Source organism: Astyanax mexicanus, chromosome 8, assembly GCF_023375975.1.
Source record: "Astyanax mexicanus isolate ESR-SI-001 chromosome 8, AstMex3_surface, whole genome shotgun sequence".
Lineage (NCBI taxonomy): Eukaryota > Metazoa > Chordata > Actinopteri > Characiformes > Acestrorhamphidae > Astyanax > Astyanax mexicanus.
Genome location: NC_064415.1, coordinates 10923615 through 10950901, shown reverse-complemented (window position 1 = coordinate 10950901; position 27287 = coordinate 10923615). Strand labels below are relative to the sequence as shown.

The 27287-nt window shown below is 39.9% G+C and overlaps 1 protein-coding gene across 9 annotated transcripts in view; it reads right to left on the bottom strand.

The window, feature by feature from the left end:
* The window catches only part of LOC103026130 (zinc finger protein 521), a 250362-nt gene that overhangs the window by 45304 nt on the left and 177771 nt on the right, over positions 1-27287 (bottom strand). For 8 of the 9 annotated variants that reach the window (XM_049483079.1, XM_049483080.1, XM_049483081.1 and 5 more), the window contains one exon: positions 7143-7274. In XM_049483079.1, the coding sequence (XP_049339036.1) occupies positions 7143-7274 (132 nt within the window). The remainder of the gene's footprint in view (positions 1-7142; positions 7275-27287) is intronic. The other variant, XM_049483075.1, reaches the window with a different exon arrangement.

The following is a 27287-nucleotide window of genomic DNA, read 5'->3' as shown; positions in this document are numbered from 1 at the left end:
GCAGATATACTTTTAGCTGCAGGCTTCCTTACTTCTGATAGCTGTCAAATTTGCCCTGGGAGACTGGGGCTTCTGTCATCTTCCCGGGGCCTCTGGATCTCTCTTCAACTCCACTTTTCCCTCTTTCCCTTTCTCTCTCCTCTCCTCGCTCTCATCCCCCATTCTTTTTTTTTATTCTTCTTTCTTTTTTTTAAGCTTTTCCTCGCTTTGTCTGAGCTTCCCTCCCCTGTCCCCTTGCTTTTCCCTCAAATTCTCCCTCCTGTCTCCTCATCTGACGCTTCCTCTCCTCTTTCCTCAGAGCGGGTCATTTTGTCCTCTTTTGTTCACCTCTGCTACCCTTTCCTTTCTTTACCACGGCCAGAATCTTCATCTTCTAGTACTTCTAGACCCTTCTTAATGTACTTAATATGGGAAAGGGGGTTAAACAAGGAAGTGAAGGGAAGTTCTTAAACTAGTTCTTTAATTAGATGTTTTTAGACTCTTAAGAGTTTTTTTTGTGTGTATATATAATTCAGGTTTGAAAGGGTTAATAAATGATTATAATGGAACTGGCTGATAAAAAAAATGGGTAAACTGTAGTCATGAAGGGATGCACACAGTCAGCAAACTCAAGGTACTCAATAAGGCTGTGGCATTTAAGTGATGATTTACTGGTGTTAACATATTAAATTTTGCCACATTTTCTATCCAACTTTTTAGACTAACTCATTAACTAAGGCACTATTTGGTCCGGTTAAAACAAACTCTGGTCCATTTGTAACTTTAGTGGGGTTCGATTGAGCAGGTTTGAAAACAGTAATCGCACTTGGGTGCGGATCAAATAAACCGGACCGAGACCAGCCAGAGGAGGTGGTCTCGGTCCGGTACCAAACGAACTCTGGAGCGGTTCGCTTTGGTGAGAACGTGATCCGGTCTCGATCCGACCCAGCTATTAAATATAGTCCACTTATTTGAGCTAAACGGCTAATAAGGCGCAGTTTAAACTGATATATTAGCCAGATAACGCTAATTACCACAGCTAAGAACAAACCCTGTGTCCATGCATGCGCCGTCTGCGCTGCATTCACTGCTCACGGCCACGTAACTCTGTTTATTATGTTTACATCTGCGCTGCACGTAGAAACACTGTGTTTAAAAGCGCAGCGTTCAGTGTAAAAACACATATATGCGCTGGAACACAGAATCTTCTCGCTATATTTACTTTTTTGTATATGTATATTTACTTCCACGCCAGACCACGCTCTGACCAATCACAGGACACAGCCTGCTCGCATGGTTTATTGGTGCACATTTTGGTGCGTTAACATTTATGCCTGTGTGAAACCAGACTAAACAGAGGGAGAAAACGCTCCAAGTAAACGAACTCATCAACTGATTCGGACCAGAAAAACGAACTACAGGTGTGAAAACGCCCTAAATCTTGTTGAACTCATGAACTCCTTCTATCACTAGTAATATTCATCATATACATGTGAAGATTCTGCCTCTCATTGTTGTCAATGCAGCATCACTGAAAAGCCAATGTACTTTGAGGAAAGAGCTTGATTCCCAGCTCTAATACATCAGCCAACAGATGCCTGTGCCAGCCAGCATCACCTTAAGAGTGATATCAGGAGAGAGCACCATCTACCCAACCAAAGAGAGCATTGCCGACTGCACTTTCTCTGACTCTGGCTGCTGATGGTGACACAGCATGCGCCACTTGGACCCTCCTTAAACCCTAAAAAGTTTAAACTCTAGCCAAAATCAGCTTAACAGCTTTTGGCCTTTGCATTAAATATTTAAACACACAAAACCGAATGCTTTATACAAGAAAAGTCACAAACACACACACAGAAGAGAGTAAGTACACATGTCCATCCATTGTCCAATACGGCTCTACCATGTTTCCCAAAGCGCACTCTCTCTCTCATCCTTCCTGCTCCGCAGCTGCTCGAAAGAAAGGTGTTCGCTCCTTCACACTCTTTCTTCCACTTCCCTCTCAGTGCCACCCCTCCCAATGCTTTCTCTCACCCTCTCTCTCTCTCTATCTCTCTCTCTCTCTCTCTCTTCTCCTCTGCGTCCTGATCGATAGCAGTGCAGGGGGAGAGCTGGGACCTGTCTGTCAAAGGCTGCGATGGAAAATGAAAGCTGGGAAGAAAAAAGCATGCTCTGTATATTAAATACAGGCAAGGCCCTGGTAGACTAATGTCAATAAGCAGCTGCTAAATGAGACACGGAGGGAGAGAAAGAGAGAGAGAGAGAGAGAGAGAGAGAGAGCGGGAGAGATGGTGGTACACAGAGGGAGATGGAGTGGGGGATAGAAAGCGCATGGGGGAGTAAGAAAGACACAAAGAGTCTTAGGCACAGGTCCATGTTGTAATTTAATAGTTTGTAGTTCCTGCAATACCTGCTTAACCCATAGAGGTTCAGACTCAGTTCTGAATACTGCTACAATATTCAGGATTTAATCAGTTATATTAATTGAGACGCTCATTCATGGCTTTTGTTACTGTAATAAACAGAGCACTGTAAATATGACTGTAAATGTTTTAAGGTTGAAGTCCCAGAAGTGACATTCTTCAGGTCCAGTCAATAACCAGGAATGAAACAAAATCCAGTGGTAAACTGCCAGGGCCTTTAACTTCCTAAAACCTGGTGTCCACATGTGTGGACATCACATTTTGTGTTGTCTAGACTACATCACTAAATTCTGCTCTACAAGAACCTGGTGTCCACCTATGAGGCCATTATACTGTCATCTAGTGGTGGCAGAAGAGTTATCGTGTTACAGTTTCGATTTTGTTCAGAAATTAAATTTAATGAACAGTAAATACAGTAAATGTTTATGTTTTTACTTTGTCTTTGCACTGAAGCAGCACTTGGCTCAAATGAGCCATATTGCTTAAAAGGGCACAATTGATTCAGGCACAAAATAAATGTTCTGCACATCATTACTAATAGTTACTTTATTTTGTTATATTGTAATATAAAACGAAAGTCCTCATATGTGGACATCATTTTTCTCAGAAACTACATCATGTAAAAAGTTAATTCTTTGTTTTTACACTAATCAGGTGCAAATTAGTGCAAATGACAAAGAGAAATAAAAAAATGCATGCCATGCAAGAGTTTGGGTCTTAAAAGATTAAGGAAAACTAATGAAATAAAAACTGAAAAAAGAAAGCAAAAAAAAAAAAAACAGTATATCTTAAAAGTACATTAAAAAAAGAAGAAGAAAAAACATTGTTAAAAAAAAAGGAAGGAGTGATGTTTAGCAAACAATGAATTGGTTAAAAACATACAGCTGGTAAGTAGCAATGGAAATGAACAAAGCTTTGAAAATTGATTTTTTAGAATGTAAATTTCCAAAGTCTTTGTCAAAACTTACTATTAGAATTGGGAGAAAACTGCTACAGGAAGTCTGGCAGTTTCAGCAATGAAGAGAACAATAAGAGATGGGGAAAAAAAAAAAAAAAAACAGAAAAAAAAAACAGACAACAAACACTGCTACTGGACTACTAAACATCAAGGGTGTTCTAAAACGTTTGACCAGTAGTGTAGAACATCTCATTTTAAAGCATTTGATTTGTTAAAATAATTGATACAGATTGGCTGTAGAAGCAAAAATACACTTTTAGTGCTAGTCAGATGAACAAACACAGATTCACACAGTTGTGTGATGCTCTCAGGATATTCAGTATGTATCATTTAGGGACTTCATGAGTTAAAAGTAAAGGACAGTATGTGTTTAAAGGGTCTTTCACACACATCTCTATGGGCTCTCATGGGTTAAATAGTAGTCTGGTATGATGATACACTTATTTTTGTACTGTTGACTGCTGATAGAAAGCTCTATGTATGTAGTGCAGAAGCTGGTATTGTAGAGTCCATTTATAACGTCTGAGAAAGAGACTCTGCCATTCTTCTTCTTTCAGGGAGAAAATAGAATATATTGTTGTGGGGAACACCTGGCCAGGGACTTTATATAGCACACCTCTCACTAAAATCTGCTTTCTTCAACACTTCTCTCCTCCATGATCACATCTCAACAGCAGGTTTTGGGTCATTTTCCTTTACTGCAATTCAGTTGGCAGTTATAATCCTCATGTCACAAAACATGTTCTTTAAAATTCAATTAATCAGGTGTGTGTGGGCAAGCATTATCCTGCTGAAAAATACCAACAGGAAGCCCTGCTATTGGAGGAAACACGTGCCTAGAGGTTGCCTTACACATATCTCTGAGCTCTAAGTGTCCCTCATATCACTACTAGGGGAGACTGACTGTCGTATACGATGGCTCCCCAGATCATCACACCAGCAGTTGGGGCAGTGTGATGCTCCACAGCAAAGGCAGGACTGAAGCTCTTAATATGTTGGGTTTAAAGCTAAAGACAATATGGCTCCAGTCTTTAACAGTTCATGATTCTCCAATAAGGACCTCTCTTAAAGTCTGTCAAGTGGGCAAAATCCCTTTTACTGTGCTCTCACCAAGAGTTGCACTACCCGAAAGCAGAATCAAAGAGTCTTTTTAAAGGGCAGTGGGTGACGTGATTTAAAAGACCATGAGAAGATCTAAATGTGTGTTAAATTTAATTACATGTATTGCGAAATTTAAAATATTTAAATCTATATCTGTTATATATTAGATATGGTTCAAGAAATCAATGTTAAAATTTAAAGGATTTGCATGCATCTCCTTTACAAAAATGTTCTTTACAAAGCCAATGTGCCCTTATATAGGGCGTATATAGGGGTGCACAAAAAATATATTTATATTCATATAAAATATTCCTTTTGCAATCGTCAATTTTCAAAATCACAGTATTGATTTTATTTAATTATTAGTTTATATGTGTTTTGAGTTTTAAACCTCAGCCACTATATTGAAGAATTGTTAAATTATTAAATCCTAATGTTCTGATTGGATAAATATTTTTATATTATAAGAAATGTTTTTGTCTCAATTGCAACATATCGCCTTGCTTACAGTTTTGCAATATATTTATGCATATTGGATTGTAGCAGGGGCATTATTAATGAGGAAACTAAGCTAGCTTAAAGTCCTGCTCTTTGACAAAAAGAGCTAATCAGTTTGTGTCTGAGGGTTTGTGTGGGGAAGCCCACTATAGATAAGGAGATCTGCGCAAGTGCAGCAGCCGTACCAAAAAATCTTGTTTTTGTGAATTATGGAGCCAAACATTGCAAACTTACCATCAAGTCTTTAGTCGTTAGATTTTATGATATTGCTGAAATGATAATCTGACCTTTTGCGAGTGAACTGACTTACCAAAGATCAGCCATCTCTTGCCAATACACAGCCCCATAAAAACACTGGGTCTCCTGCTGACGTCCATAAACATATGGAACCTCAGCATCAGCTGCTTCTACCTGCCAGTCAGTGTGTATATATGGGTCGGGCCCCAGTTCTGAAGCCACACTGCCCCAGCCTGAGAGACGTACACAGAGCGAAGCTCCCCATACCTCCGTACCTGCAGCCGGCGAGCTCTAAATAAAGGGCTGCTAAACAGGCGAGGAGAGGGAAGTGGGGCGAGGCGAAAGCTTTGTCCACGGAGAAGAGTGATGAGGCTTAGCAGGAGCCGAGTGGCAAACTGCAGCTAACAGCTTTGCAGATTTCATTATCCAGACAGTTAACCCTGCTGACACCAGTGTGGGGAGCGATCCTCTCAGGATGGGGTCCGGCACCCCCCACCACCACCTCCACGCTCCGAGACTGATGAGATCATTACCACCAACATCCACAATTAGCATGTCCCCCACTCGCTCTGACTCTCTCCCTCCCTTCCTCTCTCCCTCCCTCTCTTCTTCCACCCCTCTCTCTCTCTCTCTCTCTCTGTCTCCTCCTCTTCCTCACCCGACTCGCTCGTAATTTTTCCTGCAGGTAATGTGGGATAAAAATTTTTTTTAAAAGCTAAAAAAAAATAAAATAATAAAAACTACTTGTTCTAAACTTGGAGATTTTTCTCTGCCATCATAATTTATTTATTGGTGTTTTTTTTGTATAATTTAAATTACTTTTAGATTATAATACTTAATACTTACAGTATTTATAATACAACTATTTAGTTTAGTTACTTTTTAATAATTGAAAGTATAATACGTCTTACTATCATTAACTTTTTGTTAAAAAAAATAAATGTTTTTGTTTTTTATTAACTTCTTTAAATTTTCATTTTTTTCTTTTTTTATTGTAGAGTCGCCACACGCAACATTAATTCAGAAATATTCACCAAAAAAATAAAATAAATAAAATAAAATAAATAAAAAAAATCTTAAAATTAAAGAAAAAATAACATGCAAATAAATATCAGTTTTTTTTTTACACAAGCCAGCTCTTTTTAACCTAAAACTGGTTATAATTCGTATAATACGGATGCCAGTCTGATGCCAGAATGATGCTGGACTTTGTTGGACAGATTTAGATTTTTAGCTAAATGATTTTTATCAATGTTAGATTGATAGATAATGAATATTATTTATTTAACACCATGAAATAAAACAAACCACATATGAACTTGTAACAAATTTTAAAATTGTACACTCTGTGAACATTAACATTCCGATGTTTAGCAGATGTTGGTTTTTGTTCTCCACACCTCACAATTAAATGTTGCTATTGTTATGATGTAATGCTTGAAAGATGTGGTATTAAAATCATCAAATTAAAACAGAATTTGACTTTGCTCTTACACTTTGTTCTTGCAATTTTGGTCACCTAATCCAGTGACCTACAAGATATCGAAGTTAATTGGTGGCAACTGGATAGGAGTTAATTGGCTTTAATTTGCCACATTCCTTGGAAAAACATTTTCCAGGACTTTTTTTGGGACTTTTTATGACTTTCATGCACACATGGTGTGTATAAAACATGTTTGAAGAACATCAAGCATTATCTTAGTGCTGTAATTGTGCTAGCTAACATTTCTGAAGAACATTAACTAGATATAGATAGATAGAGATATAGATATACAGCAAAAATACTGCAACTGATAATTATTAAATTTTACACGGTGTGAAAAATAAAGATTGACCAAATGTAAAGATATGTTAGTTTGTATTAATGTTGTGGTTTTTTTTAAATAAAAAAATTCTTTTTGGTTCTGCACTTGGTTATTTTTCAAAATCTGTAAAAATGTGCTTACCTGTGAAACAGACTGGACATTTAAAGGTTCCTCCCATGCCCTCGAAGCTGTGCTCGATCAGATGGCACTGCAGCTTGGCCGGAGAGTCGAACGTTTGGCTGCACAGCTTACATTCATGGTTCAGCCCCTCTTCTGACAAAAAAGAGCACATAAAGAAACACAGCCACACAAAGAGCGTCAGTCCAAACTCTCTAAAATCACCACACCTCACAATAAGAACACATCTGTGTATCAAAACGTCCATTAATAACACACACTTTACTGCTGCTCAGGTCTGAAAAGTGCGAGAGTTACTATCCATTTCCTCCCGTTTTATTTCACCGTGATTAAAACATGGCATGAGTGCAGGCTTCTGACTTCCCGACTTTAAGAGAAAGTAATATAATGTGTGATCAGTTCCCGTCAGGCACAAATTGGACGGCCGGCGGGGGTCCTAATTGCCTGGGCTGCGCCTGGCTGGCAGAGAGGCAGGCATGGCTCAGAACCACTTTTCTGCATATCACACATAAAATGGTGAAGCACTGCACCACAAATAGCATGTCTTTCACCATTCTGGTGTTACACAACACTGCGGTAATCATGTGACTGAATGAACTATTGCAAATTTGGACGGTCTGGTCGCAGGGCCAGTTACAACAAAGCACGCTGTGTCCAGTTCTGTCTGTTTACTGTTAACAGATGATGGTTATAAAAAAAAAAAAAAAAAAAAAAAAAAAAAAAAAAGATGTGTACTTCAGGCAAAACATTATTCTAATTCATTCAAGCCACTGTCTCATATGTTCTTTATGAGAGATAGCCGCTGTAATAAATAGCGGCTCTCCTGTTTGCTTGTGGTTATCAAGTCTACCAAATCTACTAATAGAGTAAAAAGACAAAAATAAACCATTTTACATTACACAAGAACACAGAGACTTAAATATACTGGCTCTATATAGAGCTGCGGGAATAAATACAAATATAAATCCAGTAAAACATTTGGAATTACCTAGATTTCTTTCACATCTCATCTTTTTAAAGCGTTCCTACACCTACAATATCCTCCTAGGTGTTTAAACACTGTCAAACTGGGTGGATCTTTCTGATTCTAGTCTCTACAAACTATAAAATAAAAAACACAATGAGGGCGTCCGCTAAATATTTTGTAATAAATGTAAATGATCTGTGCTGGACGTTAATCCAAAAGCTAATTGACTCAATATGTTTTAATCAAAGGTGTGTGAAAGAGGAGTGTTTCCACAGGTTGTCTGCCAATAAAATGAATGCTCACAAAGCCCGATTTCTGACTAATCTGTTCTTGCCAAGAATGTCTGGTTAGTCTGAACCAGCATTGATGCTAATAAATTTTAAGATTAGAAGTTTAGAAGTAGAAAAATATTTCAACCACACAAAAATAAACCCTACTGCAGCCCATCATGTTATATATATATTTTGAATGTAAAGAAATACTGGTCCAATACACAGCTCAGGAAAAAAAAAAATAAGAGACCACTTAAAAATGATGAGTTTCTTTGATTTTTTCCAAATTGAAAACCTCTGGAATATAATCAAAAGGGAGGATGGATGATCACAAGCCATCAAACCAAACTGAACTGCTTGATTTTGCTTTGCACCAGGAGTGAGTAGCATAAAGTTATCCTAAAGCAGTGTGTAAGACTGGTGGAGGAAAACATGCCACGATGCACGAAAACTGTGATTAAAAAACAGGATTATTTTACCAAATATTGATTTCTAAACTTTTAAAACTCTATAAATATGAACTTATTTTCTTTGTATTACTTGAGGTCTGAAAGCTCTGCATCTTTTTTGTTATCTTTCTCAAGGGAAAAAAAAACATTTACTTTTTAAGGGTTAAGGGTTTATAAAAATGCATACTGTACTATGATGCATTGAAAAATCATATTTAGCAATATAACTCAGCATATAAAAAAATACTAAAACAATGCATTTAAATGGGTGTTTCTATCAGACTCTCTTTCGTACAAGAGAGATTAATATGAGAATTTAAAATATGCATTATCTTCGTGTTAATTTCTTAAGTAATCTCAGCCAGTTCATACAGAATGTTCAATTTAACTCATGATTTCTTTTCAGCCAGGTTTAATGTCCCTATTGTTCTCTTCCTCATACTTGAGCCCCGTTTCCAGACTCAGGAGTAAACCTGCAGCATTCTTCACTGCCGTTACCCCGCATGAACCCCAGCCATCCTCTCTCGCAGGGCAGGGCGGACTGCAGCGGCTCTTAATGGCCAGTGAACGGCTCAAGACAAGAATATCGACCGGCCTTGCAAATGGCGGCCAATGCAGTGACCTCAACCCATCATTTCCAGCAAGGCGATTCGCTGATTCAGGACAAAATCATCTGAGATTTGCTCATTTGGTGAACGAGCTGAAGGGTTGTGACATGGGGGCAAGTGTGGCCATTACTCTAATACTGTTTTACTGCCCTTAAATACGGAGGCAGTGCTTTCTGGCCTAAATTAACCAGTGTACTCTTCTTGTTAACTCTTTGAGGCTTGGTTTGATACTTTCTCACTTTGCAGTAGCTATTTGCAGTGTGTGTATGTTGTTTTTTTGTTTGTTTGTGCAAAAATAAATACATTAAAAAAAAGGAAATCTCTATATTTCAATGTAAATGTTGAATGTTTTCTGAGAACAGTTGGTTTGGCACTGCTAACACAGATTTATGTGATTAAAGCTACAGTCTCTGAGTTTTGGGATTCAGGAATTTGGAGACTCCTCTGGTGAGAGTGTGTCACTGCACTGAGCATGTGGTAGAGTACTTTTATTGCAGGTTAAAATAAAAATACATTGCTGTACTGTGTTTTTGACTATTTTCTGTATATTGTTGTGTTCAGTTTTTTAGTTTTCCAGCAAACCTACCAGTCCACTTTGGTTGTAGATTAATATACTCGACACTGCAGCAATGGACATGTGATTAATTTTAATATTTAATCCTCTTCCATCTCAATTTTCAGATTAAAAAAAAAAAAAAAATAGGACTGCTGATTTAAATTGCTGATATGTTTAAGAACATACACAGACTTGTACCCAAGCTGGGTGAGTGTACTTACACATGTAATAGAGCAAGTGTACCTACATGTGTAACAATGTGTGTGTACTCAATCAGCCCTAATTATGTACTAGACATTAGCTGTTGGATAAGTTTATACTCAATTTATCACACACACACGTTACACATATATATATAAGTACACACACATAGTTACACATGTTTAAGTACACTCATCCTGGTACACATGTGTACTTACACAAGTCAACATTAACCTTAATACACATGTGTAATTACATAACCTGTACCTCTGTAGTTAATCTGTAACAATGTGTGCTTCATCAGTAGTTACACTGTAGTTACATGGATTGTTACTGTGTAACTACATAGTACTTAGTGACACTAAGTGCTAAAACTTTAACTACTTCGATATTGCCGAGTTCAGAAAGTTGATTACTTACTTATCGTTACTTATAAATGGAACAAAACATTTATCTCTAAAACAGCAACTTTACGGGAGAACGATAAAACCTTATTGGCTTTTAATGATAGTTAATGTAAAACAAGTTTATTTCAGGTGATTATGGATAAAAGGTCCATACATCAAGATATTGTGATACAGTGTAAGGGACAGTCTATGTGTTCAAACTATGTAGTAAACTGAAAAATTAACAAAAAAGGAGATACTTGTTTTTCATTGGACAGCGACGTTATGCATGCTGAGTATGGATTAAATCTCATAACTAACTCTCACTACCCCTCACTTACCCTCTCTTCTACATGCATGCATACAAACATTTGTTCATATCAGTAAACCTGATCTGACATTTTGAAAGAAATTCTCTTTGCGTGCCTAAAAACAGCTTAATCTCTAATTTAACGTTTTTCTTTTTCAGTTCTTTTGTTGCGTTTATTTCAGACCATAAAGAATCTGATCAATTGCCTGACAGGTTTGAATTTTTATGGTCTCACAAATCATCTTCATTCTGAGCAAGAATAGCCATCAACAGAAATACACTTCACTCTTTACACGCCTTGTTGTTACTCCGATGAAACAAATCAATAATAAGTGTTTCCATAGTGATGTGGACGGTGTGGATTGTGTGATTGTGAGTGCGCACTCGCTCTGAAACACCATGCAGCAATAAAGGCAGCGTGGAGCTTCTCTGGAGCATGGAGCTTACGGTGATGGAAAACACACAGTACGATAGCGCATAGAAACGTCCAGTTTCACATGCTGATCTATTCTACTGTGACCAATAGCGACACAGTGCATACACTCTACTCTGGGGCAGATTTGAATGAGTTAAAGAGCCTCAATCCTATTTTATGTTCTGTATTTTATGTATTTTCTATGTACCAAAAGCAGACATTACTTGTTTCTACACAGACAATTCTCTCTCTTCTCTTTTGTTCCATAAAATTGCCCAGTCTGCTTTTAAAACTGTGCCTTTAAGACTGCTAAACATAAATGTCCAATATCTGCTTAATTGGCAACTTATATGTCTCATTTAGAAAGCTGTATGAAAGCTGGAACACCAGCGGGGCTAAACCAATAAAGGATGAACAAGTTGGTACCAATATAGCACTAATGTCTGTGCTAATTGTGAACGGGTGAATACAATCAGTACTCAGGTGAGGAGGAACAGGAAAACAGCTGAAGAAAACAGATAGATGTGTTAATGTAAATGTGCAGGTAAACGTGCAGGTGGATTATGGGAAGTGTAGTATAAGGATTTGACAAGTAAGAAGTCAGAAGTGTGACATATGGCCTCTTTAAAAAAGACATGTCTCTGAAGGTATGGCCAATTATGAATTATAAATTATTGACTTTTTAACATGGTTTACAATGGCCATTATGATATTAGAATACAAGCTATGGCATGATCCCACTTTATCTTTTTCCACTGCAAAACTGAAAACATCAGCTGATAATAACTTAACTTTTTAATTCAATTATTTAACCCCCTAAAAGCCAATATTTTACAATATTTTACTTTTTTGTGTTCTTTGGTTTGCTTAAAAGCTCCACTTGTGGGACAAAAAGCAAAGCATAATTCATACCAGAATAACAGGGTATAAATCTAGTCTTGGACTTTTCCATTAAAAGAAAAATTCTTGTCCAAGACGTGTCCACTTTGTTTAAAAAAAGACACAAGGCATATATTACATACAATACATTGTACATGGGCTATGTTGTGATTGGCTGATCTGTTTTGTGCCTTGTTTTTTTGAAAAGGGTGTTTGAAACACTCTTTATAACTTCAACAAAAATGGGTTGAGATAATCTGCTATAGTGGTAATGGGTGGACATGTAATATTATTTTTAATATATGAAATATTGAGTTATGGCTAATCCGTATTGGCTGATCTGTATCGTGCCTTATTTTTTGAAAAGAGTGTTTGAAACACTCTTTATAACTCCAACAAAAATGGTTGAAGCTAATCTGCTATAGTGGTAATAGGTGGACATTATGGGTTATTAGTTTCCATATATGGACTATTTAATTATGTAACCATGTTGTTAATTACGTAATTACACTCAAACAGTTATGTAGGTTGAACGTACAGTAAATAAAGAGTAATAACTCAAGCTTTCTGAAGTTGAGACGCTTGGTATCACTGAGGTTCATCAGTATGCGGATGCCTACACTAAAAACATGCAGTCGGGGGTCAGAGAGGGAGCTGCTTTAACAATCAGAATGATAAGGTAAGTGAAGTCATCCGTGACTCATTCACCCTCTCTTTCTCTCCACGGTCCAGCGCCTGCCATATGAGGCCAGATCCGGCCGCCGCACCGGCCCGGACCCCCAGGAACCAGCTGAGGCCCACCAAAGGACCCAGAGGAGCGCTTAGCAGGACGGACTGTGATATAGCGCTGGCAAGACAAGCCATCTGAGCGGCCCAGCACCCGAAAACAGGGGCCGGGACAGATGGGCGTTTAGCGCGGAGTGGAGTGAAGTGAGCCTGTTAGCACGAGCACCTGAACCAGCTGAAACACACACACACACACACACAATGACAAACACTCACTCGCTCTTCATCTCACTCACTCAAACCCATGCAGGCTGTGTCCAAATCTACGCTCTATTCACTAATTAGTGCACTACTTTGTTAGTGAGCCATTTCGCACTCGTCTAAAAGCATAGTTCAGAATATACAGCGCACTTTTACAGTCCTGCTCTTACTAATACTACCAAACCATTAAAACAAGAACTAGCAAACACAGAACACTCAATGCATGTATATAGGCTACTGTACTGTACAGTGACAACCCTCAAAAAAAGATCCCTAGAATAAAAATCTGTATTTTTCCTGGCATTATCATATAACAAAGGAAACAACCTCAATCATTAGATGACGCTAGCTGTTTCGATGTTCAGAGATGAGTATTTTCTGGGGCGAACAGCTAGCTAATATTGCCCTGACTTATTGGAACACTGTCAGGCGGCATTTACTATGCTAAACGTGGCTAGCACTAGCGGTTGGCTGGTAATGCTATGCTAACGCTGCACCACGCCTTATGGTAAAGATGGAAATCTAAGTTTACTGTAAATAAATAGAAGTGCTGTACTCAGCCAAATAAAGAGTTTTCAGGATAGAATTCTGAGTAGATTAACATCCAGCACACGTTTTACTTTAAAGATTTTTTTCTTTTTTTTAAGAATTAGAGAAAATAGCCGTTCATTGATATTTATTTCAAATCTCGCCTAACCAGAAGAGAAACGTGGCCAATACAAACCCCCCAAATTTTTATATGTAACAGCATATGATAAAGAAAGTTCTAGTCAAAGCTGGCAAAGTGATAAACTGCAACAGTCATAAATGCAGGATAATATGGTGTTGTTGATACTGGAGAGCAGCTTAGCATCTCCAGACCCCAGACTAGTTATGAGTATAAGTATATGGGTTACTTCATAAAACCAGACCATGCAAACAAGGCTTTTCCTGTGCCCGTTTTCGCAGAAGAGTTCTTAGCCAAATGACCAAGTGAAAGCCAGGCAACTGGACTGGGTATTCTCATGCTAAACTAAAAGCTACCTTAAAACGAGAAGCTTTTATTACGTCTCCATCATCTATTTTCCTTAAAAACACTCAAGAAAAGGGGGATAGGCTAAAAGCTAACTTTGCACGGATTTGAAATAATTACAGTTTTTTTTGCTACAGTGCAGCTTCTAAGAGCCTTCACTCTAAGCATAAACCAGACAATAATAGCAAAGCTAATTGCCAGAAAAGCAAAATAACATGATTGTAATTACTGTGTAACATTTTGTCCCAACCCAAGATACACAGTTACTATTTATACTTCACAAAGAGCTTAAAATATATTTTTTTCCAACATTAGGGTCATAATGGTACACAAAAGTCATAGCTCAATAATGAGTTATTTTTTGTCAGATCAAATCCAAAGGTAGAACAATATAAAGAGTATATACAGTAAACTAAGAATATAAATGATATAGGAGGAGTATAAAATATTCAGATATTTAGATCAGTTGTCGGCAGTATTTTCTACTGTAGGCAACATTAATTAGTTATAAATTCCAAAAACTGCAGCAGATAAATCAGGTACTGCTACTGGTATCCCAAAAGACTCGGGGGCCCTAATTTAGTGATCTAAAGCACACCGGTCTACTGCGGATCACACAGCTGGATTTAGGGCGTATCAGTGTCTCTTTGGTGGAAAAACTGAAAAACACGCCTTACGCTGCTCAAAACGCACATAAGGCATGAACTAATTCTCTTCATTAATCATTGGTGTGTTTTGGGCGTAACGTGAATTAAACCAATCAGTGCGTCTCAGCAGAGGATACTGACTTGCGCGTTCACACTCTGAAGATACACCAGCAGCTCATTTAAGGAAACAGCAATGTTATTTTATTCTTTATTCTGTTTAGCAGTGTAGATTTATTTCTAATCTCTGACGCTATTTTAACGGCGAGGGCGCAAGGCGTGAAAAGAGACTGTTAAGGGGGTGTAAGATAGCAAAGAGCATTGCGACATGCTTTGCGCAGGGTGTATGATAGGGCCGAAAGTGTGTAAAGCAGGAGCCCTAAACTAAAACTACAACTTCTATCTTCGGTTTTATCTTTGTTTTCATGCTCAGATTTAGTTTTGTGATGCAATGGACAAATTAAACTGCATGTGTGGCTTCGGTCCAATTCTGACTGTTGTTGTTCTCCTAAATCTTCACAGTCTCGTCTTTTAGCGTCTCTACCGAGCAAAACTTTAGAAACACAAAACAAGAAACTCATTTTCCAAACAGAGCAGGGACCACAACTGCACAAACAACAATGCGGTAATGAGTCATGCGCTGGAAAATTCAGTTCGGTTCTGGCAACACATGTGGCAGCCTCTGAAAACGCAGCATATTAAAACCAGACTGGCCTCAGATGCTTATGAGACAGGGGTTCTGTCATCTTAGCGAGGCCTCTGCGGCTGCTTCCCTCCCACAGTAGGAGACTCGGGCACAGTCCGTCCTAAAGAAGTCCTTCATTTCGTTCGGCGAGAGGATCTGCTTCTGTGACCACGTTCCCGTGTGTGTCAAAAGCAGGGAACTGTCTTTTCTGTTCGAACGATCCGCACGGTGCCGTCGTCGGACAGAGTTCATTACAGCCGGGTGTGTTTCAGACTCAGAGAGACTGGCTTTGTTCCAGCGGAGGAAAGAAACTTTCACTTATTATTACAGTATTAACCCTAAGAAGCTGCAGTTATGTCTGACTTGGTGATTTGTTTTTATATTATAATACCTTATTTGTAGCCATTTGAAACAAGTGGAGTGTGGAAGTAGAGAAGAAGATTAAAGAAAAAACGGTTACACTTTCTAAGAATGTCATCTCTATTAGGCTCTATAACCGCATTCATATATTCAACATATTTTAATGCATTCATAAGACATTATAAACATGGCTATAAATATATCTAAAAATGCACAACCCATTATTGCCATGTTTATTATGGCTATTAATTATGAATATTTAGCTGTGCTTGCAATATGTATGTTAAAATAGTGAATATCTATCATTAATAATCTAGTCACACAATGAAAGTCTGTCACTTTTTGTCACTGGAGTGCACAAAGATCTGTTATAATACATTATAAGTGACTATAGCTAATATTATATTCAAGACAGGTATACTTCATGAGTGGATACAAACAATTAAAGCATTATTAAGAGTTTATAAGTAGGAAGTTTTTCAGTAATAATGCTTTCTGCAAGCTGAGGCTGAGTTTATTGGTGTTGATGTATATCATGTTATAATCATTTCATGTTACAAACACAATTCAAAATGCATAATTAAAATGAATGCATTATAATCTGTTATGAGCTTGACAGTTTATTATTTTAACCTTTTAACTATGCTCAGATTTAGAGAAATCAGTGTAATGTTTCTCTTATATAAACTGAATGTACAGTAAAATAATGAATTCTAATAGTTTCTATAAGAAGAAGCCGAATCCTGTTGGGATCAGAGATACACAGCAGAAATCTTGTGGTCGTCTCGTTTTTTTTCCAGCTTCTCCGTTTCCCTCAGTAGCACAGACTGGGTCAATCACTGGCAAAACAACAAGGGGGTGTACGTCCCTGTCGAGAGCTACAACTCAACTGATCATATCATCAGGCCTCCAAAGATTCAGGCCAATCTAATGACTTGCTGGTTTCTGGCAACCACAGCTCTAGATTTCTCTCTAATAAAAAAATTCTTTCCATTCCTGATTCTGTCTCCTCTTCCCGCATTCCTGTGACTCATTTTCTGTTCCATCCCATAACCGTTGTCTTTGTCCTTTTCTCTGCTTTTGTTTGCCTGTTGCTTTCCATTTAGTGTGGCTGTTAGGGCTGTACGATGAATGTTTTTTTATTGTTATCACAATTAATATGTTAAAAGACCAATATGTAACTATATTTCAGTAGTAAATGATAAAATGATCAGGATGTATCATCAGATATTAAGGAAACATGTTGAGTGAAAGTACTGGCAGCTCTTGTCAGCAGGGATTCACCCTGTACGTTCCTATTTTAAGTGTGCAGTCCGTCGCAGAGTTTGTGTCAGTTTTGTCCTCTGTCTCCTCCTGCTGCTCCTTCCCCAACACTAACTCCACCCCTGAGGTTGCCAGCATGTACAGCGAGCGCAGCACAGCAAAAGAGCTAGCAGAGCTGGTTCAGTTAAACTTTAGCTGCTACACAGCTTAAAAAGCCTTAAAAAAAAGCTCAGTAACCAAGAGTGAATATTGGCAGTGAGTTAAAAGTTGGAGATTTAGAGCTCAAATAAACTACAAGACCGACCCAGAGCTGCTACTGTTCTCCTGAACAGGTAAGCTAACTGGCTAGCTAATTCAGTCAGGTACTTTCTCGGAGCTCGCGCAGTCCAGCACATCGCGGAGCTTTAGCTATTATAGCTAGTTATATTACAGTCAATATAACGCTAGATACGGGTTTTAGAAGAGTTTTGAATTGCTGTATTTCTCCTCTCCTCTCGCTCATTCTCTGCCTCTCTTACCAGTCTAAACCTTGTGTAGATTCAGCCTCCTGAATTTGGCAACCCAAATACGTCTTGTGGCTGGGGAGGGGTGGGCGGGTCAGAATACTCTCTGTGATGTTTTGAAATTGGACTGCTGTAGCCATTTCACACACTCGCTCTCAGTTCCTACAGAATGTACCTTTAAAAGAGCTGCAAGAACATTGTGAATCACAGCAACCTCAAACTGCATTACCTTTGAGCTGCAATAGAGGGAGCTCTTCATAGTGTAGACTGTGCTTACGTGATATGAGTAAAACTGGAGGTAGAGCGAGGCAGAGAAAACAGAGTGAGCTAGATTGGAGTGAGGCAGAGATCCAACACTGTTCCAACACAATCGAACATAACACTTTTTTTTGTCCATATGCTCCATTATTCTTTAGTGCTCTCAGTGATCAGCCATAAGTTCAATCACAGAAAGACAACATGCTAGCAAATATTACCTGTTTTTAACATTAGGGCTTACAATAACAGCAATAACACCATTTTCTAACCACTTGCTCATCTTTCTAAGACATACACTGTTTCACACAGCTAGAAACGTGATACAAAACACTAGCAAATTAGCATACTACAATGCTAGCAACAACAGTTAGCCAGAAGATTAAAACTAGCACCTAACCAGCATTAGCAAGTTAGCTTATGTACTGACACGTCTTTTCCCAGATTCATCAGGCAGATTTAATACATGCTAGTTGGGTTGTAACTAGGCTGGAGGTAGAGCGAGGCAGAGCAAACAGTGAAGTCTGAATACAATCAAAGCCTCACAGCAATGCTCTGCAATCTGAGGGATTACCCGACTATTTGTCGCACCTTTATGAGTCTCTTAAGAGAAAAGATCATGCTGAACTCTGAAGTCTGTGACCTAAATCTTACCCAAGAACACACTCTGCCATTCTGTACACTCCCAAACTGTCAAAATAACTCATAATAACATAATAATATAGAAGCAGCTAATGCTTTTCTCCCATTTATCCATCACTTCACCGCTGCTGCTCTTTAAGAATGAGCAAACGCTTCTTCTATTGCAGCCGGGTGTCGCTGACACCAGAGAAAGCAGAAAGCCCATCTGCATATCCACAGGGCCTGCCGCTCCCGCACTCATGCTTTATGCATTCAGCAGCTCGTTCCGACGCCAGCACCTAATCTCTCTCCCATGTGGAGGGAAGGGGAAGTGGAGAAATACAAGAATACTCCTGATGGTAAAAATACAGGATGCACCTTTTCTTCTTAATGTCTGAGCAGAGAAATACTCATGTGGCGAAGAGGATTGGCTTGATCCGCTGTTTTGCGGCCTAAAGAATAGCTTGGAGAGAGTGTCTGTAGGTGTCTGGGAATAATTCTCAACTGTGGGTTTGTGGTACACTGTATTTTGTAGCCAGTGAACCAATTGAAAAGGTTCTTTAAAGAAGATTTTGTAAATATATGAGTAACCACTGAACCAGGCAACTGCAACTGGTTCTTTAAGTCATGACTGCATGCATTTTGCATTGCATCTGTTTTCATTGTGAAGGCAATATTATGTATGAGACATACTTTGATTCAGAACAGCCTATAAATGAGGTATGAAACTACAAAAAAGTATATAAACTTAAAACATATATATGTTTTTAACTGAGTAACCATGACAATATTTCAGACGTGGAAAAAGAAGATGGGTCTTCTTAAGGCCAATTTATGTATCCCAGTCCACAGTAAATCCGATTGGTCTGCTGAACATCTTATTCCCGCCTTTGCATTTCCACCCCTTGCAAACAACTACAGCTTAGGTGGTGTAAATGCTGAATGACCCAGACATTCCAATGCACACATATATAAACGCTCACAGTGGTGTATTCCACTTCTTCAGGCCAAACCTTACATTCCTCATTGATTTGACACAGCCGGCCACATTTGTCGCTCTTATTGTGAGAGATATCTATGGTATTAGTGCATGAGGAACCAGAATTTAAGTGGTTAAATGGTTCCAAATATTTCCATACTGCTTGTCAGCTCAGCGCATCCTGAAATAAAAAGGGTTTTCCAGCGTTCTTTACGAGTAAATGCAATGGTTTGATACAGGAGAAGTATTCTACCTCGTATTTGTAGGAACTTGATGTTAGCATCAAAAACGTACACCATCGTTCTGATCTCACAAGGTTAACGGTGTGTACTTGGCAGCTCTATAAGCAGAAATCACTTGTTTAGCCAAAAGCTGAGCTAAAGTTCACAAGGTGTTGGTGTTCATCGTGAAACAATTGCCTGATTTGCGTGCTTCTCTCTTTCTCCAACAGCCTGGTAACAATTCTGCAGAGAGTTCTGCCGCGACTCACAGCTCAGCGCTAGCTCCTGGCATAGGCACAAGAAAATATCTGATACATAGTCTTACAGCTGCCACCAGGGGCCGGTGAGCGTCTCCAGATGCTGACTTTTAAAGGGACCTGCTGAGCTGCCTGTTTCTTTGAAACCAACCTGAAAAGAGTTTTGTAAGGAAAATAAACGGATCTCCATGCTGCCGGAATGGTTCGTGCGCACTATAAATACATAGCGCTTTTTCAATGGAGAATCCCACTGGCAGAGTAATGCGAGTCTAGGCCGAGAGTTAAGCTGTGTCTGGAAAACTGGCAGGAACGTCGCGAGCGTCACATCGGTCTGTGGGCTGCCTGGCCGAGGATGAGAAAAAGCTTTTTAACTTTAAAAACGTGAAACCCCCTCTACGCTTCCACTGATTAAGACTGTCTCTGAAGGCTGGCATAGCAGATACAGACCTGGAAGCAGTAGGTGGGTCTGCTTTCTCGCTGCTCGTTGTGGGAGCTATCTATTAGTGGATAATGGACCAAAATCTGAGTGATTAAAGCCTGGGGAATAAGAAATGCAAACAAAATCGACTCCACCTCCCTGGGAGAGCCTGAACGTGCACTTATTTGTGTGGAAGCACGTGCATGAAAGAAAATGAACGTAATCTCTGGAGTGTGCAGCCGATCACATGGGAGCGTTGTGGATTTCTCCTCCATTACTGATTTGACGATGCTGGAGGATACCTTAGAAGAGTATCTCCCAGCAGACCAATCGCTCCTTCATTTTTTTCATTAGCGTCTGCTATCGAATAAAGCAAGGCCAGGTTTCTGCATGTTTCCCTCAGTTCCACTGCGCCAGTGTTTATGAGACGTTGAATCTGCAGGCGCTCTGCAGCGTTTGATAGAGATTGTTGAGAACACTGGCAGACTCAGAGGAGGGGGTGGTGGGGGGGGGGGCAACTGCTTCCTTCAGTGCTCCCATTGTTGAAAAGTAAAACGTATCACGAAAGTGCCCTCTAGAGTGGAGGAAAAAGAGAAAAAAACTGCCCTCATGAAGAAAATTTTATACTCTTTTTTTGTAGTAAAGTATGATGCACCCTTTAGAGCCTTCTTCTCCTTCTTAATGGTTGCCCAACCACTGATTGACTTGCACCATTCCAAAAGGAAAAGTTGCTGTCATGAAGTGGCTTCAATGCCAGCCCTACCAGAGTGTGTCCCAAGGTGTGCCCTTCTCAGTAGAGACAATGGGATGTGGTGCTGTATAGGGCGTGACAACATGAAAAGTGCCCAATTAGGCGCACCTCTAAAACATTCTAAAGTTTCCTACTGATACAAAACCAGATTCTGAACTGATCAAGCATTGGTCAAGTGTGTATGCAGAGTGAACGGTACAAGGTACAATGCAATACAACTCCAATTTTCTATAACTACTCTTGGTTCCATAAAACAATGGTCTCAAACAAGATATCAGGGATCTGCAGATGAATCAATTGGATTTGTGCCCATCAAAAAAAATAAATAAATAACCATTATGGACCTTCAAAAGGCTCCTGAAGGATTGGTTTGCCCTATGAAACCTGTTAATGAATAGTTCCCCAGGGTAATTAGTTGTATTTGCTCCAATCTACCATATAAAAACAACCAATATGGAAGGTTCTAGGAAACCTAAAGCAAGGCAATATATGGTTTTTAAATGTGTGAGCATAAAGAGCATAATCAAGAAACATTGAGAACCTACGCAATGTAAAAATGTGGACTAAGTACACAACCAACCATCCATTCATATTGGTATAAGTTTTTGCCTAGTCCGAGAAACGTTGATGTCTACCCAAATTCATTGGGTGCAAAGCCAACACCAGTTGATCGCAGAAGTACAGAACCGAATTCGTAAAAAGAGATTCTTTCGTGTTCTTTTAATGGCACTGCTCAAAAAAATCCATTGTGGCACATTTTTTTTTAAGAGTGCAAGAGTGAAAGCAATTCAATTTGCATAAATGGATACTACTACTACTACTACTGTATGCTTGAGATGCCTCTCGTTATTCTGAGGTGGAAAAACACTTGAGGAAGGAATCCGCTGCAGAAACAAGGAGGCGCTAATGTGTACATTTTGTGTCTATCAAGAGAGGCCTTGTCAGCTAAATAATGGGGCATCAATAGGAACGCGCAGCGTGCTGCACCCGATTAGCATGCTGCTAAACGCAGAAACGGTTCAGAGGGGAAATCACGGGTATGCACCGTACCTTTGGAGACAAGCTGATGCGCTCTGGAGGGATCTGGAGATGGCGGGGCTGTCTTTCGTCTCCAGTGTTGATTTACCGCAATTTCAAACGCTAAAAAAAAGGGAAAACACTCGGGGGCTTGTCCGCCCAATTAACGGAGGCAAAATTACTGGCGTTCTCGGGAGCAGCACTCACAGGGACCGAGAAGCGGGCCGGCTGTCTAATGATAGGTGGGGGCAGGCGCTGAAGGCAGGAATGCCAGTCCACTGGGAGGCAAACAGTGTGTAGTGCACTGATGGATTGTGTAAAAGCCCACTACTCTCCATGCTACACATACACACACACAGACACACAAAGACACACTCGTCTCTTGATAGCTGCTTTGGCGCCCATTGTGAAGCAAACTGGAGGGAACTGGAGGGAACTGAAGGAAACTGAAGGGAACTATTCCGATATATTGGTGCACAAAGAAAAAAGGTCAAGCGCATGTGCTCTGGCTATTCTGTAGCTTACTGTAAAGAAGGACAGGCCTAGAAATGAAAGGAAGAAGAAGAGCACGCGACTGTCCGAGGGGAGAGAGGACGGGGCGGGATCTCTATATTCTCTCCACTCAGCCTGGAGTAAGAGTGAAAGGGGTGACAGCTAGAGTTAATTATGGACACATCCAGGACATTCCCTTGGCCTTCCACCAGTCCTTGGTCTGGGTACACAAAAGGAGGCGAGAGGCGAGAGAGCAAGAGTGCGAATGAGAGAAGGAATAAGAGAAAGAAAGAGAGAGAGAGAGAGGGAAAGAAAAAGAGAGAGTGAACGCGAGAGTGAGGCCCCCTTGGCTTGGCTCGCGGCATGGAGCACTCAACAATTAGCCAGCCTCTGTGTTCAGCCGGCTTATAATTATCAGCACTCGCCTTAATTGACTCCCTGAGCCTGCTTGCAGAGGGACACCCCCCGCCCCCCAATCCCAAAAAAGAAGAGAAAAAAATAAATAAAAAAACACTCCACACCAAGCAGCAGAACAGCACACTGTCTCCCCAGTCATTTAAAGAGATGCTGGTGTCTTTACCCACCCTAGCCCCTTAAAAAAGAAAAAAGAGAAAGGAAGAAGGGAAGGGAGGAACATTTGGCAGAAGCAAATTCATCATCAGGTGTCTGGAGGTTTTGCTTTAATAGAAAAGGCGAGTCCCACTGAGCGCGCTCCATGTTGCGGCCAGGCACGCATGCTCGGGAGCAGCAAGCCGCCAGTCACAGTGGGCCGCCGGGCATTAGCATAATTTTATATAACACAGGCCCCCGCTCTGGAAATTTAATACATTTCAGCAAATACCAGACAGGCATTTTGCATAATGTTTTTTTTTTCTCTTTTTTTCCTTCTTCTTCTTCTTTCCTTCTTCTTTTTGTCAGTGAGACATATTCTCTCTATCTATCTATCTCTCTCTTCACCTCTCTCTTCACAACGTGCTGTCTTTCTCTCTTTCCCTCCCTCCCTCTCTTTCTTTCTCTCTCTCTCCTGATGCTGCTGAGGCTCGTCTTCCTCGCCCGCCCCACGGTGCCCCTCGCGCCAGGAGAGGGGAAGTTCATTACCTCAGCTAAATCAGAATTAGTCCCTTCATTTTGACGGGGCGAACTTCATTAGAAAGGCCCTTCCATAATCCAGCGGGGAGAAGTGATGAATCTACGTGGGGCGATAATTTGCTTCACACAGCACATTCAGCCACTTCTTCCAGTTTTTCTTTTTTTCCCACCCCCCCCCCCTCAGTTCTTCTGCACCTTTTTTTTCTTCATTTCGTTCTTTCTTTACGTATTTTCTCTCACGTTTCCCGTTAGATTGAGAAGAATGCGCGCTTTGAGAAAGGAAAACACCTGTATGTAATTAGCTAATGGCGGAGAACGATGGAGGCCGAAGGAATAAAGAATGCGGGCCGGTGCGCAGCATGTGTCCCTTACATATCCCACTGCGGATCCTCTGTGACAATAATTATTAGGTGAAACGAGTGGCAGTGGCAGTTTGAAGTGGACGTTTTTGAACTGGGAACTGTGGCCATTACAACATCAAGATAAAAAAAGTCAATTGGGAGAAAGGGACAAGTATTCTCAAACAGTGCTTTGAAGGAAAAAATCGAATAGTATGTGTAGACAAACAGCCAAAACTACAGCGCTTAGTAAGTAAAGTTTTCTTGGGTGGCATCATTTAGCATTGTGCCACAAACATGAGCTTCAAATTCAAACCCTTGATACAAACTTCAAATCTCAAAATGTTTGGGTAATCTCACACAGACATGTTTTTTTTGACAATTTAAGACATTGTTTTATGTATTAAGAAAGAAAAAAAGCATCAGAATTTATGCTAAAATTATAATGCTTTCAGTTTGAAGGACTTGGAATCATTCTGAACCAATACCAACTTTAGTCTATGCTCCAATGCAAGGATCTACCGTCAGATGTCAGACATAACTTCCTGTATCAACACTTGGGTTATATAAAAACGTTAAAAAATAAATAAAAAAATTTACATTGTCTTCTGCAACGTGGAATCAGCACAGCAAGAAATTGAAGCAGTCAATGCTGGGTTCTTTTAGGGTTTGTGAATTGGAAACTGTGGCCATTATATCATCCATATAATCCATAATCCATATAATCCATATATCATCCATTTATTTTGTGTCCCAAAATAAAATCAATTCAAATAGTACTGAATCGTTTAAAACACTAATGCTTGGCGTCTTTGCTTGGGCCACTGGAGCACCATCAGTCACTTAATGGAGGCAGACAGCTACCATTTACCACAGTGCCTCAAACAGGTAATCTCAAAAAATATATATTTCTATTCTGGCAATTTAAGACACAGTGTTATGTATAAAGGAGGAAAAGGCGGCTGGAAGACTTTAGTGAGGTTAAGAAAGGATGGCTCACAAGACAAACCAGGATCTCTGGGCTTCTAATTCCATTAGATGTCAAGGTTAGCTTTCTGGATCAACATTTGAGTTATGGGAAAAACAATGAAATCTACCACAATGAAACTGGAGTATTTACAGCATCGCTTGCCACAGGAATTCAGGGAGGTAAGATTAAAATTTAAGATAAGTTAAAATTATTTACTGTATTGAAAAAGGAAAATAGGGTTGTACAATGTCTAGGAGAACTAGAAAGGATGGATAGGTAGCAACACCAGTCTCCCGGGGCTTTTAGCTTAAACTGTTTTGATTCGTTCTACCATTGCCACTTTCTATTCAACTCTACTTTTAAGACCTTTAGGCACCAAATATTGTTTTTGCTTTTTAGATGTGTGTGTTTGTGTGTATACAATCAAAATTGCTTACTGTACAGAAAAGACAGGTAAAGCTTTGAAGAAAAAGTTGAGACACTTTTCCAGCAGTGTCCAGACCACTGGTTTCCAAAGAATGAAATTATCATCGACTCTTATTAGAGAAACTCTAAAGAACTATTTGGGTTATGGGGAGAACCCAAAATTGGTAGCACAATGAAAACTGGAGCATTCACACTGTCTTTTACCATCTGATATCAGGGAAGCGAGAAACGGAAGTGCCATAAAAGACCTGGAACAGAATAGATCATCGGCCGATTGGCACAGCCAGCACAGAGCTGGCACCTGGCGCATTCCGCTCTACCTGCGAGGTCTCTTCAAGCAGAAAGCACAGGGATCCTGGTGGCGCATCGAAAGGAGCCATCCTGTCTGCTCCTCCCAGCAGTCCTCCAGCCTGGGGGGGACTGGTAATCCTGTGGATCTGGTGCCACATCTCCAGGAGTGCCACTGCCTTCCTGCCTTTCTGCATTTCTGCCCACTTCTTGCATGGATGAAGGTAAATTCAGAATAGTGCCCCCTGCCGGCGTGGGCCCACTGTTTCCTGAGCCTGGGAGAGTCCTGGCAGGAGCACCAGTTTAATTTAGCCAACGCCAGCTCTCTCCTGGACCCTCAATTACCCCAGAGCAGCCACACGCTCCGCCGACATCTGCTACAGCCGTGCTTCTGCAGCCCCATTTATATTCCAGCTCATCTACATGGATATTGAAGATAATAATAAATAAACAGGGAGAAATAAGATGCGGCGCGGGGCTGCGTCTCAAACAGCCATCCTCCGCCGCCCGCCCGCCTCGGATGCTCGTTGCCATAGTTTCCGCACTTCGAAAGAGGCAAGGGCGACCAATCAGACTTCGGAGCAGGACACACAATCAGGAGACAAATCAGATTGTTGTGGAGCATGACAAATGAATTAAAAGCCAGGAGGGATCAGACCCTTTGAGATTGCACCCACGGCATCAAACAGCCAGGAATGCACTTCTGCACCGCCACCGAAAGAGATAGACGAGACAGACAAAGACCTTGCTCTGACCGTATGATACATACAGGTCTCAAAAACGCTCCAGCACCTTTGCATTTTCATTAAAAAGAAGACATTTATCTCCATTTAAAATAAACAGTTAAAAATATAACTGTCTTTGATTCAAATAATTCCAAGAACTAGTATCATGTTCCATGACTTTTTCCATCTCTCACTTTTCTCCTTGCCATAAGCATGCTGACCAATGGTCAGACTCACTCACAAGATAACACCTCACAGCATATACAGTCATAGGCCTTCCTGTGGAGGCTAGGATGATATCTGAGAGACTCCCAAAAATCAAAGACTGGCCAAAAACCAATACGATTGCCTGAATGCTACTGAACTTGGGTAACATTTTCTATGAATGTTATGTTTATTGGACATACTCATAAACATACTCATAACACATTATATTGACTACATAAAGCATTATAAACATTGTTATACATACTTGTAACAATGTATAACCATTGTAGCCATGTATAAACGTCATTATAGCTGTGCTTGTAATATGTTACATATCTTGGTTAAATATCATATTTCTGTTACTAATAATATATGTCCATGATGGACATCTGTCAGTTTACTTGGAGTGTACAATGGCATTGTGATGCATTATAAACTGAAGTAATTTATTTTTGCATTATATATGCAATCAATTTTTACTGCAAGTTTTATATAGATGACACTTGCAGAAGTATAGGACATTAAACAGACAAGGTTTTATAATCCCTTTTAAATCCCATCCACATCCACCCCACTCTACCCACATCAACCACGCCC